The 21,249-nt window shown below is 38.8% G+C and overlaps 1 protein-coding gene across 3 annotated transcripts in view; it reads right to left on the reverse strand.

Annotated features, from left to right (window-relative positions):
• Positions 1–21,249, reverse strand: part of ZFYVE9 (zinc finger FYVE-type containing 9) — a 135,027-nt gene that overhangs the window by 6,281 nt on the left and 107,497 nt on the right. For all 3 annotated transcript variants that reach the window (XM_081057617.1, XM_081057615.1, XM_081057616.1), the window contains 5 exons: positions 11,624–11,774; positions 8,887–8,967; positions 6,412–6,574; positions 3,257–3,362; positions 766–942 (listed from right to left, as the gene is read on the reverse strand). In XM_081057617.1, coding sequence (XP_080913743.1) covers positions 766–942; positions 3,257–3,362; positions 6,412–6,574; positions 8,887–8,967; positions 11,624–11,774 — 678 coding nt within the window. The remainder of the gene's footprint in view (positions 1–765; positions 943–3,256; positions 3,363–6,411; positions 6,575–8,886; positions 8,968–11,623; positions 11,775–21,249) is intronic.

Below are 21,249 nucleotides of genomic sequence, written 5' to 3' on the forward strand. Positions count from 1 at the left end.
ACTTTTATATGCACTTGAAAGCAAAAATTTCATGTGACTTGTTTTATTGTGATATTCACTTTATTGCCGTGGCCTGTAACCGAGCCTGCTCTATCTCCGAGGTCTGCCTGTAGAGAGATTAGAGTGCTAGGCCACCAGAGAGAAGGAATGGGACAAGGAATTGTGGGAAGGAGAAGCCCATGTGCTAAGAATGGATTATTACTACAAACAGCATTCAAAAACTTTAAGACAGGGAGAGAAGCCTGGCCATAGGAGACTCGAGTTAACAGGAAGATTAGTGGGGCAATGCTCAAGTCCTATCCACTAACAAACAGAAATGTTGACAATAAGAAAACCTTAAGGAGTGGGAGCTGCAGAGGCCAGTTAGCAGAAGCCTGCTGTAGTCAGATTAAGAAAACAACAGGATACGGGATAGCTTGGGACCTGCCCTCTTAAGAAAGGCAGAATGATTCCTGAAGGGTGGCACCAATGTCATTCACACAGGGGTGACAGGTCCTCACACACACTTCTCCTCCTAACCCTACACTCAAAAGAAAACCAAGTTTTTGGAAGACATTCTGGTAAGGAAGCCGAGGTTCAAGTGGCTCAGAGAGTCTGACCAAGCAGCACAGCCCGTGTATTACTAAAGGAGGGAAGGCCAGAATCCTGTATCTGCTCAGGCCCAAGGTGCAGAGAATGAAACTCTGGGAACATGCAGGACAACTCACACGTCAGAAAATATGCACGCGCTCCAAACCTGTTTCAAAGGTGCCCAAGACTCCTTACCTGATCTGAGTCAAGCGTCACACGGAGTCCCAGTTTAGTCATTCCATCTTCCTTCAGAAGCTTCAGGTGGGGACAGAGAGCAAGGCAAAAAGCCTTGGCAATATGCTCGGTCAGTCGGCTATGATCTGCTGGATCACTCAGGCAACTGTGCTGGTCGTCACTTTCTAGGAAAAACACCTGTGCCCCAAACAAAAGAGATCTTTAACCTTGTGTCCAGGAGATGTGGGAAGAAACAAGTCCATCAGCTCACCGTGTATTTAGCACCTTGATCCCCTGAGACGTGCAAGAGGACCTGACAGACGGGATACCACCAAGTCCTTGGGCCAAAAATAGGGCACTAACGTCGTGTACCTAAGCAACAATCTCAGTATCTGCATCTACAAAATGGTAGCAGCAGCCTGCCTTTCTCCCTGAAAGCCCTAGGTAGAGTTATAATGGTACATTCTACTCAGAACCAGAAAAGGCTTACATTTTGCATTGTGCACTTCTAAAAGGTAATCCCATGTAATGGACAATTTTCTTAGGAACTGATCCTAGAATCAAACAGAATGAACGGCCCGTTTAACTTATGTGACCCAACCCCTTCATATCACAGATGGCTCAGAGAAGAGAGGAAACTCACCCGCCCAAGTGCATAAAAGTATTTAGAGACACAGGCAGGGTCAAGCCCAGAATCCAAGTCTCCTGTCTCTTGTCACAGACAGAGCTTTTCCCGCCACATGCCCCTGCCCCTGCCCCTGCTGAGGCCAGAGGACTGAGCTGAGCACTGCACTGGGCACCAGCCGAAGCACAGCAAATTTGGAACTGAGAGGCCTGAGTCCTAGTCACACACGAGGGTCATGAGCAAGTCCTTTGGCTTCTTAATGCCCCATTTGCCTTCATAAAATGCAAAGCACCTGTCCTCCCTGGTTAAAGAGTAAATGATTTACAAGCAAAATACGCTTATATATGCCGATCCCTAGCTTACTGCTCAATAAGCCGCTTCTACTAAGAATACAGTGGTACCTCGGTTTTCGAACGTCTCCATTGACGAACATTTTGGTTTATGAACGCTGTAAACCCGGAAGAAAATGCTTTGGTTCTCGAACACAACTCAGAAGTTGAACATGTCACACTGAGTGCAAGATCCTGAGGCCTAGCTGTCGGCTGTTTTTGAACGTTTCAGAGCTCGTGGATTACGCTCGAAAACCGAGGTACCACTGACTACAAAGGGGTCAGCTCTGAAGCCCTGTGCCTGATGCCTTAGTGAAAGCAGCAGCGTGAAATGACGCCAAGTGCTCTGGAGTGGGAGTCAGGAGACCTCTAGCCTCTGCTCTGCCAGTAACCAGCATCAAGCAAGTCACAAAGTCACACAGCCTCTCAGCCTGTTTTCTCATTATGCAAATGAGATAGGTTGCCTCCCTACCTTCCTGGGTTACTGGGGGCCAAAAAAAAGGGGACAGAATTCAAACTTCTTTGTAAGCAATAAAGAGTTTTGCATGTTCCACTGAAAATGTGTCAGAGGAATCATCATTACAAAGCATGCTGCTAAGACCACTGGGCTGTGTACGAAAACATCAAGCCTGCTACGAAGAGTAAGTCACTTGGAACACAGCTCAGGAACTGAAGAACTAGGTTCTAATCTCTGTGCTATCAGGACTCAGCTATGTGAACTTGGGAAAGGCACTTAATCTCTCGTGGCCTGTGACCTTGTGTGTAAAATGGAAAACCAAAAATCACAGAACTTTCCCCAAAATTACACTTCTAAAGCTGCAAGGAATCTTATCGAGATCTTGAATTTAAGGCTTTGTATTTTATAGATGAGTACAAATGAGGTTGAAAAGAAATTAAGAGCCCTAGAACCTACCCGTTTACTCTCAGAGAATAAATTTTCTGATTTGTCTGATACACTGACAGGGTCCTTGTCCTACTCCTCTCATTCCCAGGTGAGCCTCTAACACAGCTTTCAAATTAAGGGAACAATATAGTAGAGAAGTGCTCGGGAGTTGACCAGATCTGGGTTTGAATCAGGAGTTTTAGCATTACTTATTTGCCATGTAATCTTGGAGAAGTTAGTCTCTGAGCTTTAGTGTTTTTATTTTCTTTTTAAATTATAGTTGACACACTAGTTTTCTTATTGGTGAAATAAATCTATTTTTTAAAGACTGTGTTATCTAAGATAGTTTTAATGTGAGTGCAGCATAACTAGCCCGGCTTTCTGAAGAATACTCTAAGATGGTCTGTACTATTCAGAGATGCACCCTTCATGAATTCCAATGCAAACAAATCTCTACCAGCTAGTTCATCGGAAGGGAGGAGACAGAGTGCTGTGGCCTGCATTTGGTGGCGTTTCTTCACAGTGAGCTAAGATAGGCCACAGGGAGATGAAATAGAGAAGATAAACAGATTTTTTTTCTTTCTTATCTTCCAGAATTAGCCCAGAATGAGTCTCTGGACCTAGCCAAAAGTTATGCTCAAAGGGGGTCAAGGATGCCAAGTTTTATTTCCTTACCTCTGTCCATCTGATGACTTTTCCATTTGCTTTATACTCTGATCCATGGAATATCTTCACACTTGTTATAGACTCCATGGACTTCCCATCTATAGGACTGATGACACTAGAAGAGAGGCAAAGAAAAGAGATAGGAACAGCTCTTGAAGTTAAAAAAGCCACATTTCTTACCAAGCCTTGCTACTAATTACACTGGGTACCTTGCCAAACATATCTGTGCCACACATCACAGCAAGAAGCCACTACAGAAAAGTGTACATAAACAGAGTGCTCATGGGAATGGCTCAGTGAAATAATTCAAATAACACACATACAAAAAAGGAGTCATGATTCCAGATGCTGCTTCTTTTAATGTAAAGAAATTGTTTACTCAAACCTGCTCTCTTCTTCTGGCATTCCTTCCTTCAGTGAATGCACGGCCACCCACCCAATCTCGCTCTTCCTCAGCTCTGTCACCGCATTCTGCTCCTGTCATAACACCCATCACATTACACTCTTTATATGTTTGCGTACCTGCCTTACAAATGAACGTCTGAAGGGGAGGAATATGACATACTGACCTCTGTGTGCTATATTCCTAGTTCTGGCACACTGCTTAGAATACAGGCGTTTAATAAATGCTTATTGATTAAGAGTTATTTGACCAAGTATGCTAATTATGACAGTGCTGGTGTGAACTGATGAGCAATTATCTGTTATCTATCACAACAAACTCCCTGTGGTGCTCAATTATCATTCCTAGATTCCTGAATACGAAGGCCCACTTTGTATTGTCATTTCCTCTTCAAAATATAACAAGTATAAATATGTGGAGATACACACTCATTCTGGTGAGGATTCAAAATAACTACAATCACAAAGATTCCAAACTCTTCCTAACAATTTTCAAACCTGTTTATGTTTTTGAATCTCTATGTATAAAAGATCAAATTTAACTTAAACTTCAACATCAGGGATTTACTTCACTCATCTGAATTAAAATTATTTAAGCAATGTTCAGTTTAATTTCTAATTCATCAGAAAACAATGTCAAATAAAGAGGACCCTAAGCTGATGAACATTCTTTTGACTGAAGATACACAGACACTGAGGGACAAGCTGAAAAACATTCATTTATACACCACAAACTAAACTTCTGAGTTCCAGAATCTTCCCTGACTAGTCCTTCTGCTATTTCTAAGACGCTGCCACTGGTATTTTCTATAAGAAGGGGCAACGTGCTTGTCATTAATTACCAATACCTAATGGCACCAGACTTTCAGACTATCAATGTTTTGATCCTAATAACCATGTTTCTTTCCAACTAATAACAGAGGATTAAACAGAACTCGATTTTGAAATTAAGTTTGCCAGTAAAGTATGGAAAGATAAAGGGTTATTTGTAAAATAAGCAAATGCACTCATTGATTTGGAAATTGCTTCCTTTTGTTCAATAACAAAAGTTTTTAAACATTTAAAAATAAACCCGGTGTGCCATGTTGTAAACACCCTCTATCTGCCTTTGCTCCCGCTCTTCCCTCAGACCACAACGCCCTCTCTGCCACAGCTATGTGGCAGATAACCTCTCATCTTCTCAGATGCAGCTTAAGCAGCCATTTCTCTAGGAAGTCGATCTTGAATACTACACTAATAATACGTCTACCAAGCTTACTGTTTTCTTTCTTTTATCTTCACTGCATCCTATAGTTTTCTATGATCACCTGCCATACTTTGGTGTACTTATTTATAACTATTTTCAAAACCAGACTGAGCCACTTGTCAACTGGAACCATGTGGAATTCAGTTTTGTATTTCCAGAGGCCTGCATGTGGAATTACTGCCTGAGGGAGGGAGAGGAAGGGAGGGAGGGAAGGGGGGAGGGAGGTGGGGGGGAGGGGATAAAGCTTAATACAATGAAATATATTTATTTATTCAATCAATTTTTTTAAATACCTACTAGGTGCCAGACAGTGTTTTCGGTGCTGGTAATATAGCAGTAAATAAACCGGACAAAAAATAAACCAGTGCCTGCCTCAGTGGAGCCTACATCTCAGGGGAGTATAATGAAATAAATAAAAACATATTGTCTGTTGGAAAGTTGTAAGTGCTCTTGAGAAGGCGGATAGGAGGTATTGTGGGTGGGAGGGAAGAAATGTGTAAGGTAGGGTTATAATTTCGATATGTTGGTCAGGGAAGGCCTTACTGAGAAAGTGACATTATAGAAAACGCTGGAAGGCAGTGAGGGAGTAACATGTGGCTACCTAGGGCCAGAGTACCAGCTACTAGAACAAGAAGTGCAAGGATAGAAGTATAGCTGATGTGTTCAAGCAAGAAGGCAAGTGCTGCTTCTGAGCGGTCAGAGGGTGGGCAGAGGGACTCACAGACCGCATAAAGCCGTAAAGGACTTGGGTTTTTACCCGGAAGGATATTCGAAGTTAGTGGTGGGTTTTGAGCAGAGAAGTGCCACTGCTCTGCCCGCTGTATTGAAAACAGATTCGGTTGAGGGAAGGGAGCAGGCCAAGACTAGAAACAAGGAAACCAATCAGGAGGGTACTGGAATAATGCAGACCAAATGACGGTGGCCTGAACCAGGACGGTGGCAGTCGAGGTAGGTAAGAAGTAGCGTGATTCTGGATATACTGTGAAGTAAAGCTAACAGGATAGACTGGTGGTTTAAGTGTAGGATGTGAGAGAAAGAAAAGTATCAAAGGTGAGTCCAGGGTTTTGGCTGGAATCATCAGAACAAGAGTTGCCATGTACTGGGAAAGAGTGCAGCATTTGAAGCCCAAGGAGGTGGTTCTAGCCCTGCTACTTTCTAGCTTTGTGGAGCCTTTTGGTGCGCCTAACACGGGAATAACAACACTAGTTGTTATAGCGAATGAAACATGAGCAAAGTGCTTTGTAAACCATAAAAGGCTTAGATATTACTATAAGCTCAATAATTTTAGAGCAATTGTTTTGTTTCATCAACTCCTTCCTTCCTCCTCCCTTCAAAAATATGCATAGACATTCCTTTAGAAATTAAGCGAAGAAGCCAGGAATTTAAAATTCTGTTATGTATACAAAGCAGTCCTTTTAAGCAGGGCTTTCAGTCAAGGCATAAAACACCAGTGTGGACAAAGCCAGAGCCCAGCAGGACTAAATGCCATGGGGGGGGGGGGGTTCGCTGCCTTTACCCCTTGTTGACGTTCTTGTCATCGTCCACCCACTGGACATGGATGTGCTCCTGGGGGTCCTCGGCGTCGGCCTTGCCACACGTGATGGTGAAGTCCTTCATCTCTCGTAGCGCCTGCCTCAAGGCATCCATGTTCTCTGCAGTGATCTGGACCATAACGCCGTCTGAGAATCAGCAGCAAGATCGTACAGATGGAAACAACGGAAAACCACGGAGAGGGGCCGGTGAAACACGGTACCTGGCATCTAGCAAAACCCTCCAGGATGTAGTAGAAAACTTTGCACTGCTCTCTAAAGTTGACACATACCAACAGGTTTTGTTCTTTGAGCTGAACTCTTAGTGAAAGTGCTATGAGGAGCAAATGCCAAGATGGGTTCTGCTTAAAACACTGGCCTGCTGATTTCACTTTAGATACAACAAGAGTTTCTCAAGACTGCTCAAAAGGAAAACTACACGTGGTCATATCATTCTTTGGACTCTAAGAGTATTTTGTTCCTGTTTCCACTCTTGCATTTATCACGCTCTAATCATATTTACTGGTTTGCATTTCTGTCTCTCTCACCTTACTATGACTGCCTGTCATTTACTAGGTGAATGCCCAGTAAATATTTGTTAAATAAATCATTGAATAAACAACAGTAGTGGGGTAGGGGATAAATCCATTTATTGACTAGTAATAAGGCCAACCTACCACATGTGTTTCACATGGGCTACCATGAGCCAACAGATGGTAATCATTTGGGGGCCACTATGTACCTGAGTCAAAGGCAAACACAAATTAAGGGTGAAAATTGTCATGTGTAAGTAATTATCCTGCTTCACTGACACAAAATTTTGTCAGCTGAAATAATTTCTAAAGAGCTTCAATAAAAACGTCATAAATTGGCATATAATCGCTCTACTGACACACACAGTGGAATGAAGGCCTCAGGAATTCCCAGCCCAAAGGCATCAATATGACTTTTGACAAACTGCCTTTAACTTGTAAGGATCTGCAATAGTACAATTTATCATTTCAACAACATTGAAAAGGTGTTTTTAAATCATTTTGTAAAGACACAATTTCAAATACAGTAAATACTTGATCACATTGGCATTAATTAGTCACCTGAGACCAAACAATGATTTAACTTCCAGATTCTTAACAATTTCTTAATAGCATGTTTCTGCTTTGTAATCAGTTGTGAAATTTAGTGGTAAAATATTAGCATGTTTTGCTCTTCACTTGCTCTTTTATTAAGTTTACGAAAAAAAGATCAAAGTCAGTATCTATTAACATAGGTAAGGTTATCTATGTTTTTCAATTAACACACTGGAATTCACTCTCCGGAAGAGCTGCTTTTAGACGGAGTCCTGGAGTAAGCTATTGTGAAATAAAAAAATGCTCTCATGTGTGGTAGATTGTATTTTCCAAAGATGACCACAATACATCCTGTGTCACATGCTTTTCTACAATGCTATCTTCCTATTTCCCCATCAATAAGTAGAGTCTAACTCCTGTCCCCTTGAATCTGAGCAGGCTTATGACTACTTCCAACACCGGAGTATGATGGAGGTGGCACTGCAACTTTCGAGGCTGGATCATAATAAGCAACACGGCTTCTGCCTTATTGCTAGAATACTTGTGCTTGGAATCCTGAGCCATCACATAAGAAGTCCAACTATCCCAAGGCTGTCATGCTAAGGAGTCTACTCCAGTCATCACTCCTCGTCTGTAAACCATACTAGGCCAGGCCCTGTACATGTGAAAGAACAAACCTTCAACTAATTCTAGCTCCCAGCCATCAAGTAACCACCAGCCTTCAAGTCAAGTCATCCCAAGTGAGGCCCCCGACATCAGTGAGCAGGGTCAAGCCATCCCTGCATTGCCAAGTCAAGGGCAGACCCAGAGGGTTCAATGAGCATGATAACATAGTTGCTGTATGCCTTTAAGTTCTGGGTTAATTTGTTCGTCAACAAGAATAACCAGATCAAAATACAGTAAAGAATAATTGACAAAGAAAATAAGGCGTATGTTCATTAGCATTTCATTAACTTTCATCTAATGAAAGGTTATGTGTCATGTCTCCCTATAGCGAACCAGCAGCAAGCATATCCCATTCTGTATCCCAAATGATGACTGCAACATTCCCGTGGGTAAGAGGGACTGAACTTCATCTACACATTGACAAATTTACACCCAGTGATATATCTGAATTCAGACACTGTCCCTTGCGTACCTTATCCCAACGCTGTGAAAGGTCATCTCTTAACGTTTAGTCACTGTTCCATGGTATCTCTACCACTTACTTCTTAGGAGAACTAAGTGCCATTATGACAGTTTTAATTAGCTGAAGAGTGAGATGCTATTGAATAAGGAATAGGAGTCCAAAAGTCTATGGCAAAAATGTCAAAGCTTCCTTTTAATGTCCCTTGCTTTTCAGTTGTACAATTAGGACTGAACTAATGTACATGCAATAAATAACTCATTCTTTACCTTCCACAATACTGGACTTGGCGAGATATCCTGAAGAGGATTTCAGAGCGCCACTGAACACAAAGAAACTGGCACCCGTCACTAAAATAGCAAGAGAAATAGTTTAGTGAAGATAGACCCTGAGATGGGGGGCCTGAGAACATACTGAAATAGTTAGTAGTTGGGAACTCCAACCATCATTATCCATAAAACAAAAAATACCAACTCTATATACACCACAATATACAAGTAACCAATAATTCTAATGCTTATGATAGGTTGGGAATGAGGTTTAAAAATATACTCTCCCATTTTGTTTTGTTCTTTCTCCAATCAAAAACCAAAGAATCGGGCCGAGCCAGTGGCTCAGGTGGTTAGAGCGCTGTGCTCCTAATACCCGAGGTCGCCAGTTCGATTCCCACATGGGCCAGTAAGCTGCGCTCTCTACAGCTAAGATTGTGAACAATGGCTCTCCCTGGAGCTGGGCAGCTGTGAGCAGCCAGAGGTCGGTGTGAACTGCCGTGGGCTGCTGTGTCCTGCCCATAAGTTGAATCTTATTTCCACATAATAGAAAACCTTAAAAATAGAGATAGCTGTTTTTCACCATGGGCTACGGTGTGCTGCCATGAGCGGCCGGCAGCCAGTGTGAGTGGCCGGTAGCTAGCGAGAGCTGCCATGAGCTGCTGTGAGCGGCCGACCAACAACCGGTGACCAGGTGACGGACTGCCTCAGCCGGGGGACCGTAAGGCTCATAGTACCAGCATGGGCCAGGGAGCTGTGTCCTCCACAACTAGACTGAGAAACAACGGCTTGAACTGGAGTGGGGGGGGAAACGGAAGAAGGGGATAAAAAAAAATCAAAGAATCATACAAGCAAAGAAATCTGAGTGGTCAATCTTTGGCCTGAAGCCTGATTTTATAAATAAAATTATACTGGAATACAGCCATGTCCATTCATTTACACACTGTCTATGGCAGTTTTTAAAACAGAGTTGAGTAGTCGGTGACAAAGACTACAGGCCTGCAAAGCCTAAAATAAACAGAAAATGTCTACTGACCCCTGATCTAATTCATTGGTTTTCAGGTTTTTTTTTTTTTTTTTTATCAAATATCTTTTGAATATGAAGATATGGTTGACAACTATTTTATTTACCAAGTGGAGCTATTAAGAAAACAAATACATATTAAAAAGACAAACACTTGATACCATTAACTCTTCATAAAAGAAAGGATACTTAATACATTTAGCTCTATGAAAACTTAACTACACTGTCTTTATTTTTCCACATCTTAAATTGGACCAAGCTATTCCAACTCCCTACCCATCAGCCCTGCAGGATCTCTAATAGGTAACTCATCCAACCTTTGTCAGAGATGTCTAGTGACGAGGAGCCCACATTAGCACAAGGCAGCACATTCTATTTCTAGATAACTCTGGTTACAGAGTGTGCTCTCAAATTGAGCCCAAATCTAGATCCTTGTTATTTTCACCCATTGGTGCTGGTTTTGGCCTTTCGTAGCTATAGAGAGTAAGTTGAATCTTATTTCCACATAATAGAAAACCTTAAAAATAGAGAGAGCTATTTTTCACTCTTCCAATCTATACTTTTTCAGGTTAAACATTTATGCTTCATTCAAAAGGTCTTCCTTTGAAAAAAAAAAAGAGGTCTTCCTTTGATCTAATTTCAGATTTTTCACGTCTTGCATCATCCTCTGAAGACCTTCTAGTTTTACTGATGGATATCATCACATTGATGATATCCAGAACTTATTCAAATATTCCAGGTATGATTTGACAAGGGAGCATTGTGGACTTGTCACCTACCTTATTTTGGATATCACACTTGAATATGTGCTAAATACCTTTTATATCTTTATTAAACAATTAAAATATATACTGAAGAAAGTGACCTACAGTATGTCTTCTAGAGAAGTGTTTCATAAAGCGTACTAAAGAAAGTTAGTTTTAGATGATATTAGAGGTAAAAGATTTGTGGTCAAATAAATTTAGGAAGGGCTAGGCATTGTCCTCCCTTTGGAAAATCACAATATACATACATTAGCTTGTTAAAGGCTCTGAAAAGTCCTACAGTAAAGGAATCTGTTTAAATTTAACTCAAGATTTCTCATTTTAATGTATTAAGCAAGACTTTTATTTATTTATGTGAATATTTTTTAAAACCGCAGAATCTGATAAGACGCTTCAAGAAATGCCACACTAAGCAGTGCTCCTTAAATTCTAATGTGCATTTGAATCACACTGTGATTGTGTTAAAATGCAAATTCTGATTTAGCAGATCTGGGGTGTGGATTCTTCATTCTTAATAATCTAAGTGATGAGACCACATTCTGAGTACCACGAACCTAGAAATCTTGCTTCAAAATCCTATCAACCCCCTAGTAATTAACATTCTTTGAGTATGGTCACTCAACAAGCTCCAAATACAAGAAGCATATTCTCACTATGGGGCCTACTCTCCTACCTTCAAATACCAATGCTGGCCTTGTCAATATCCTGAGGCAATACTGAGGCAGTAATTTTCAAAGTTCCCCACAATAAAAGAGATGCCATTTGCAACTCTGAGTCTGGCTACTTGGGAAGTCAACATAATCCTGGAGAATAAGCTTGAAAAGGGTAAATTAATCAAATTGTATGTGGCTACCTCTCTAGCAAATAAGTGTCATGGGGCTGTGATAACCAACTCTGCAAGTCCAGCACAACCTCCATTCTCACAGTCTCAGTCTGTTCAACTACTTACCCTTTCTGGGCTGATTATGAATACTGATAGCCTGGGTCTGATAATTCCCATCATCATTCTGTACACACACGAGATGAGAGTCTGCTTTCTCATTGAAGCAAGCACCTCCTGCCAGGACATGCTCATTGGACTTGTTCATGGCTTTCATCATCTGAAATCAAAGAAGAGGGTTACCTTTCTTATTCTGCGAAGAATGGGTTTTTTTTTTTTGTTTTTTGGTTTTTTTGGTCTGACAAAATACAACTCCTTCACCTTCTCAAAGACAGAGTATTATATTATTATTATTAAAGAGACAAAGGGGATACCAAATAATGCAAATAAAGTGAAAAATCAAATGAATCACTAAAAAAAAATCAACATATACAAAAATTCCCTGTATAGTTTATACGTGATTCGTATTATAGCCTAGGCACATGACACATTTTGCATTCATTTTTTGTCTTTTATTGCTGCACTGAACTCAAGTAAAATTAGTTTAGCTAATTACAGTAGTTTCTACTATCCAGTGGATTCTCTGAGGATGTATACATACAGAAATTTTCAGTCAAAAGAGTGTCCCACATTTAAGAGTGTTTGCCTCGTTTTTCCACATGCATACAAAGGAGTGAGGTCCTGCCCTCTAGAAATAAATACATTCCATTCTTTCTTAGTTTTATAATTTATGTTTGAGATCATCAATGAAACCACAAATATTTTGCTTTGTTCTTCAAAAGATTTAAATGATAAGTCTGAAGCTAACCTATAAAAACTCACAGGCCACCACTTTGTATCTAGTAAACAAATCTGAATTTACATTATCTTGATGCTAAACTCTGGCATCTGGTTGAAATAAGCTAATAATAACTTGTTTTTATTTCCCAGTTTTTCCTTCATGCCATTCCATTTGTTCAACTTTCTGATCCAATTCTTTAAAATGGCTTCAATCTTTTGAATATCTAGTCCAAACTTTTATTTTGTTTTACTCCCCTCTTCCTCTTATATTATAAACAGCAGAATCACAGTGTGAAAAATACCAGATGAGTGTTCTGATATCTTTTATATTCCTGTATCAATACAGTCAAAAAAATTTACTGAGATGAAATTCACACGACATAAAATTACCCATTTTAAAGTGAACAATTCAGTGGCATTTAGTAAATTCACAATGTCGTGCAACCACTATCTTACCTAGTTCCAAAACATTTCCATCACTCCGAAGTAAAACCCTTTACTCATTAACCAGTTTCTCCCCATTCCCCAACTCCAACTACCGATCTGCATTCTGTTCCTATCCATTTATTCAGTACTTCATTCCTTTTTATGGATGAATAATATTCTAGTGTATACACAGATTAGGGGTACCAACCCCTCATGCAGTCGAAAATCCACGTATAACTTTTGACTCCCACAAAACTTACCTACAGTCCCTGGGTATGCAAGGGAGATTGGTTCCAGGACCCTTGCAATGCCAAAATCTGTAGATGCTCAAGTCTCATACAAAACAGTGTAGTAGAACAATGCAGACAGTTGGCCCTCCACATCTGTGGATTCCCAATTGCAGACTGAAAATACTGTTTTGGATCTGCAGTTGGTTGAATCCTCAGATGCAAAACTTGGGGATACAGAGCACTGACTGCATATTTACCGGAAAAAAATGTGCCTATAAATAAACCTGCACAGTAAAAAAACCATAAAGTTCGAGGGTCAACTGTATATATACCACAATTTATTTATCCATCCATCCATGGATAGTGGGCTATGTCCACCTCTTGACTACTGTGAATAGCGCTACTATGAACATGTGTGTACATGTACTTTTTATGAGTACCTGTTTTCAATTCTTTGGGATTATATACCTAACAATGGAATTATGGAATTATATGGTAATTCTACACTTAACTTTTGGAAAAGCTGCCAAACTGTTTTTCATAGTGGTTGAACCATTTTACATTTACACTACCAACATACAAGGATTCCAATTTCTCTACATCCTCGCCAACGCTATTTTCCATTGCTTTTATTATTAGCCATCCTAGTAGGTATGAAGCAGTACCTCACTGCACTTTTGATTTGCATTTCCCTGATGACTAATGGTGATAAACATCTTTTCATGTGCTTGTTGGCCAGTGTATAGCTTCTTTGGAGAAATGTCTATTCAAGTTCTTTGTCCTTTTTTTAATTGGATTGTCTCTTGTTTTTGAGTTATGAATTCTTGATATATTCTAGATACCAGACCCTTATTAGACATAAGATTTGCAAATATTTTCTCCCATTGTGTAGGCTTTTTATGTTCTTGCTGATGTACACGGATGCACAAAAGTTTCTTTTTTTATTAGTTTCAGGTGTAAAGTCTTTAACTTTTATCTATTTTTTTATTTTCTTGCTTGTGATTTTAGTGTCATATCTAAGAACCCATTACCAAATTCAAATTCATGGAAATTTACCCTCATGCTTTTTTCTAAGAGTTTTATGGTTTTAGCTCTTACATTTAGGTCATTGATCCATTTTAAGTTTTGTATATGATATGAAGTAGGGGTACAACTTCATTCTTTTACATGTGGAAACCGAGTTGTCCCAACACCCTTTGTTGAAGACTATTCTTTCACCACTGAATGGTTTTGATACCCTTGTCAAAATCAACTGGCCATAATGTGTGAATTTATTTCTGCGTTCTTGATTCTATTCCAGTACCACAATGTTTTGATCATTGTAGCCTTACAGTAAATTTTAGAATTGGTAAATGTAAATCCTCAAATTTTGTTCTTTTACAAGATTATTTTGCCATCAGGGCCCCTTACAATTCCAAATGAATAATCTCACTGTTGGTTTTTCCTTTTCTGCAAAAAAAAAAAAGGCCATCGGAATTTTGACAGTGTTTGCATTTAATCTGTATTGGCATCTTAATATTAGTCTTCCAATCTATGAACATGAGGTGTCTTCCCATTTATTTAGGTCTCTTCTTCAAGTCCTTTCAGCAATGTTTTGTAGTTTTCAGGGTACAAGTCTTTTTGCCTCAGTTAAATTTATTCTTTCTTATATATGATATAGATACAATTATAAGATACGATTTTTTTGGCTTTACTTTATGTTTATAACTCTTGCAAAGTTAATATTTTAATGTATTACTGTTTCACCAAAAGCATTCAAACAATAATATTCCTCTCACACTGACATTTATCAATCCCACTCACCAGTCCACACTACTATTATCAGCATTTTCTAAAGATTACTTTTAAATAAATATTTGCAAACAAGATAAGTCAGCTGGAAGATTCCTACTTAGTGAAGTCAACTGATAGACTAATTTAGGTTCTCATTTGCAATTTACATTTGCATCATGTGAAATAAACTGACATAATCACATACAGCAATTTTAAAAAATGTTATATCTATCATTTCTTCCATATCATTATGCTAAAGTGGTTTCTAATTTTGTCTACATTACACAGATTAAGAAATATTTTCAATTCATGCATTCTGAATAAATAGCTAGACTCTAAGGAAATAATTTCCCTGGATGTCAATTTCAAGCCCAATGAGATAAAAAGCTTCATATTACTTTAGAAATGAACAATTTTTTTCTCTTAAAATCATGTTCATTTACACCAAGAGGAAAGTTTCCCAGATATTCAAAGGACCTTAATGACCATAAAATAAACTTACACTTGTCATATGATGATTGATATAAATACTTGATTTTCCATTTTAATTGTGCTATTTCTTTGCCCTATCAATTGAAGTTGTGTAATATTTCTGGTATCTATCCCTGTTTGAACCATAGTTCAAAACCTAATTATCTCTTTTCTGGACATACCGGTAATAACCTTATAATTGGTTTTTTTACAGTCTATCAGTTCTGATTCATTGTATACAATGTTTCCATATTTACCACAGCACAGCTGTGATCAAGTCACATCTTCTCCATCTTGTCATCCACTCAAAATCACAAGCTTCCTAAACTCTGGCCCAAATCAGCTTTCTGTCTTGCTTCACTTCTAACTGTATCCTTATACGCAGGAATACTTCCCCATGCACGACTATCTTCCATCTCTGAGCTTTAGCATATGCTATTATCTAGCCTCCCTTTTCTTCTCCCACATCCAACACCTGTAAAAGCTGCCCTCCAAATCAAAGCTTAGTAAAAATACCAATTCCTGCTTGTAGCCTTCTCTAATTCCCAATCAGACACCAATGTGACCACTCCCTTCTTTGAAGTGCTATAGCACATTCTTTGTATTTCTTAAATGGCATTGTCTACATTCAGCCTTCGATGAAGATTAATACGTCGCAAGGACTCAAACCAGACGGCCTGTATTTCAATCCTGGCTTTGCTACTAACTAACTAGCTGTGTGCCCTTGGGCAAGTAATTTGATTTCTCTGTGTCCCAGTTTTCTCCTCTGTAAAATTAAATAACAAAAGTTAACTATTTGATACAGTTATGAGAATTAAATAAATATTTGTAAAGTGCTTAGAACAGCACTAAGAACATAATAAGCACCGATTAAGGATTTGTTAAATAAAATTTGTACGCTTGTCTCCTCTACCCTGCTTATAAAATCATAAAGCAACCTTAAAATCTGCAGCAAATAACTCAACTGAATACCTCTATGAGATAAAGGGAGTCAGCCCCTTAAGAGCTCACAAATTATTGATGATGTCACACTGATAAAAGGCAGGGAAACTGCTGTGACAACAGTATGTGCAAAATAGCTAACATCTATGGAGCACCAACCGTGAACCAGGCACTGAGCCAAATGCTACATGGCTCTTATCTTGAAAGAACCATTTAATGACATCAAGTGAAGTAGTACCTAAGCTTTGTCTTCCTGTATTTCCCACTGCCGGAGTCTTAACCATTCATGAAAATCACAAAAGCCAATTAAAGAATACAGTTCTAGGAATGACTGTGCTGGAGGAATGTGTGAGGTGCTATAACATCTAATCCATCTCTGAATTAACACACCATATCCTTCAATTACCTCTATTGAGATCTCATGCTAAAACTGAAGGTTTATTTAACCTTTTGATTTGCGATGGGAAGGATGTGTAGAGGAGAAGTTTAAGCAGGGCCTTGAGGAATAGCTACAATTTGTATATAATGTGGAAGGCTTACATTGCCCACGGCAGATACTCAATAAATATTTGCTGAATATATTAGTAAACCATGTAAGTAAGGGAAGGATTTGGAGGGTTTGTCTTATTCATGGAATTATACTGAGAATAAATGTCAGATGACGTTAAAAACTTTTTTTGGTTCACTTACAATTGCAGTTTCACATAGATTAAGTATCCAGTAAAATAAGTTTTAACGATTTAATTCAAAAAACATCTATCAAGCAACAAGGACTTTGGGTAGGAAGTTCCATTACAGAGGCACGGAAAATCTATGAAAGCAAACCACTGTACCATGGATATAACGAAGAATGAAATACAATCTCTGCTCTCAAGGGCATAATTCAGAGCAGGAGGGCATTCATACACATCAGCTATACATATTACATGAATCAAGCAAGCTGGGGAAACAGGAAACAAAGAGTGACACTGCCTAGGGCATGGAGAATTGCAGGTATGTTTCCTAAAGGGTGTATCATTTCAATTGGCTTTGAAATCAGGGACAGAAGAAGCACACTTCAGATAAAGAGAAAACCATGAGTGAAGGAACAGAAGTACGACTGCAAAGGGAACACTGAGCTGAATAATGAAGGAAGAGGTGGAAAAATATCCTTTCCCGGAGATATTTAGAAAAAATAGAAGTATTTATCTTTCTAGTTAGCTGGAGTTCACTTGTGTCCAGAGGCTAGCACTCACCTTCCAGGCTTACATATCTACATGTCCACTATGAACCATTGCTTATTCATTTAGCAAATAATTACTGAGCATCTAATATGTACCAGGCACTACGCTAGTATTTGGTTTATTCAACAAATCCCTCCCCTCATGGAACTTAGATTCCTGAGTGTGAAAGGGGAGAAAACAAAAACAATAAACAAAATAAACAAGTAAACTACATAAAATGTTAGACACTGATAAGCACTATACAGAAAAACAAAGCATGGAAGAAGGACGAGAATTGCTGGTGGGTGCCATTTGAAATAGGATAGTCAGGGGAGGCCGGACTGAAAAGTGAGGCAAAAGCTATGGGATTATCTAAGGAAGAGCCTTAAGAGATTTAGAACAGCTGATGCAATGGCCCTGGGGTGACAGCATGGTGGCATGCCTGGCAGTTTCAAGGAACATTAAGGACAGTATGGCTGGAGCTGAGTGATAGAAAAAAAAAGAGGTATAAGAAATTAGGTTAGAGAAGTAATGGGTTAAGGACAAATGGTACAGAGAACTTAGTTTTTATTCTGACTGAGGTAAAAGATCTTTGGAGGGTTCTGGGCAGAAGAGTGATGTGATCTGACTTAGTTTTCATAGGATCACTTCAGCTGCTGTGCTGAGAACAGACTGATGGGGGAAAGGTACCAATAGGAAGGTCAGTTGGGAGGCTACTGCACAAATCCAGGGCACAGATGGTTAACTTAGACCAACAAAGGTAGGCCCGAGGATTGAGAGGTGGTTGGGTTCCAGATATATTTGGAGGGTAGAGCCAGCAGAATTTCCTGATAGACTGAATATGGGATATGAAAGAAGACTTTCAGGTGACTCCAAAGTTTTGGGCCTGGTAACTGGATGGCACTGCAATTAACTTAGGGGAGGCTGCACGAAGAGGTTGTGAGGGAGGATCAAGAGCTCAGAGCTGAACCTGCGAAGCCTGAGATGCCTGTGCGAATAGAATGTCAGGCGAGCAATAAGACATTCAAGTCTACAAAACGGGAGATTCAGGTTGGAGGAAGACACTTGGAAGACATCACTAGAGAGACAGAATTAAAGGCCAGAGGATTGGATAGATCACCAAGGAAATGGATGGAGACAAAAAGTATAAGGACTGAGCCCTTGGTTTTTCTAATACAAGTGAAAAAGGGGGTCAGAAAGGTGATCTACAGAGACAGAAATTAAATTGTGGGAGATGAGGTGTGCCCTAGGAGCCCAGGATTTCTTGTGGTGCTTGAACGTTTGAGATTAGAGCTGGTGGTCTCAAGAGCAAAAGTAGCAGCAAGGCTGTGAGTGCTGGGAGATAGGGAAAGCTGGGGATTTGGCTAGAAGCAGTGTTGTGGAGCCAGTGGTCACTCTTATCAAAAGGCCTGCAGCGGCACGGGGGCGGGGACAGTCTCACTCTGAGCACGCAGTGCTAGCAGTGACCTCCTGTTGCAGTCAGTGCAGGGACAGCATCCAGGGCTCCTTCTTGGGGATTCTTTTATTTTAATTTTTACCTGTGGTTAAATACTGTTTTCCACATATAACACTAGCAATAGCTACACCAATAGTCAATGGAACATCACTTCCCTCCTCTGGACTATTTTCCAGTGCACCTTTCACCAACTCCTTTTGTTCTTCTGAAAAGAGGACTTACCAGTCCCTCCTTCCCAAGGGAAAAAAATGTATTCTTTGAAGGCCAGGAAATAAAACATTCCTCAAACAGACTTTAGGGCCATCTTATCTGTTCTTCCTAGCGCTACAATGAAATTATGCTTTAAAATTATGCTTTTGTAATTTCACATTTCTTTGAAGAATATGTGTAACTTTGAATTAAAATAAACCCAAAGTCCTATTTTAGAATCTTAAAAGTGGAAAGAATCTCAAGAGGCCATTCAGCCTAAATTATACAAGATGTGGAATTGTACAGATACGATTTCAGAGATTCTTGCATTATATCACAACGAACATAAACTTCTCTAGTCCTGTCTCTGGTTTTGAGTAAAGGGTTATTAAAATTTTGTTCCTTTTTGCTTGAGATTTTAACATTGGGTTAACTCTTTAGCTCTATTCACCCAGTGACCTGATAAAAGTTTGAATGTCCACTGCATTACTACAAAAAAATTGCTTTATTTTTTCAGTTATATTTAAAATAATTGACAAAATGTATATATTTAAAGTGTACAATTTGATGAATGTGCGTACACTCATAAAAATAGCTCTTAAAACCACTCTATTCTGTTACATTTATCTATACACAGGTATTTATACCAAAACAATACTGTCTTGATTAATCTACCTTTGAAATAAGCCTTAATATCAGTAAGTGTAAGTCTTTGAATTATGTTCTTTTTCAAAGTTGTCTAGGTTCTTTGTATCTCCATATAAATTTTAAAATCAATTTCTACCAAAAAAAAGGCCTGCTGATTATTTTCACTGGGGTTGTGCTGAAGCTATGGATCAACCTGGGGAGAACTGATATCTTAACAATATTGAGTCTTCTGACCCATAAACATAGTATATCTTCATTTATTTGTGTCCTCTTTAATATCTCTTAGCAATGTTTTGTAGTTTTCAGTATGTAGGTACTGCAGATCACCTAGCAAACTTATCCTTAAAGTATGTCATATTTCTGATGCTATTGTACTGTTTTTAAAATCCAATTTCTGATTGTTTATTGTTAGTATACAGAAATACAACTGATTTTTACACAGTGGTTATGTTTTCGCTATTTATCTAATCAGTCTGACTAGAAGTTTCTCCGTTTTATTAATCTCAAGAACTAGCTTTTGGTTTCATTTTTCAAATTATTTTCTGTTTTCTAGTTTATCAATTACTGGTCTTGTCTTTATTATTTCCTTTCTTCTGTTTACTTTGTGTTTCATTTGCTCTTCTTTTTCTGATTTTCTAAGGTAGAAGAGTAGGTCTATGACTTGAGATGACTCTTTTTCCCTAATATAGAAGTTTCATTCTATCAGTTTCTCTCTAATCACGGCTTTAGCTGCATCTCACAACTTTTGATATGTCATGTTTTCATTTTCAGTCAGCTCCAAATATTTTCTAATTATCCTTTAGGTTTCTTCTTTGATCCATGGATTATTAAGAAGTGTCTGTTTTGTTTCCAAATATTGTGATTTTCTAGAGATAATTCTGGTATTGATTTCTAATTTACTATTATTGTGGTCAGAAACCACACTTTGTATGATTTCAGTCATTTAAAACTTATTGATATTTCTTTTACACCACAGAATATGGTTTATCTTTGTATTAGGTTGGTGCAAAAGTAATTGCAGTTTAAAAGGTTAAAAATAGGGGTGGCCAGTTAGCTCAGTTGGTTAGAGCGTGATGCTGATAACACCAAGGTTGCCGGCTGGATCCCCTCATGGGCCATTGTGAGCTGCACCCACCTTAAAAAATAAATTTTAAAAAAAGGTTAAAAGTAATTGCAAAAATCACAGTTACTATTGCACTAACCTAATAAATGTTCTATGTGCACTGGAAAAGAATGTGCATTCTGCTGCTGTTGGGTGGAATGTTCTATAAAAATCAATCAAGTCAAATTGGTTAACGATGTTGTTCAAGTTTTCTATGTCTTTAATGATTTTCTATCTACTTCTATCAACTATTGAAACAGGGTTAATGAAATCTCCAAATATACTTAAGGATTTGTCTATTTATCCTTGTAGGTCTATCAGTCCTTGCTTCATCAATTTTGAAACTGTTATTACATGCATAAATATTTAGAATTGTTACATCCTTTTGGTAAATTGATCCCTTAATAATTATGAAATGTGCCTTTTCATCCCTGGTAATATTGTTTATCCTGAAATATACTTTGATATTACTCTAT

The sequence above is a fragment of the Rhinolophus hipposideros genome, assembly GCF_964194185.1.
Source record: "Rhinolophus hipposideros genome assembly, chromosome: 8".
NCBI classification, from domain to species: Eukaryota; Metazoa; Chordata; class Mammalia; order Chiroptera; family Rhinolophidae; genus Rhinolophus; species Rhinolophus hipposideros.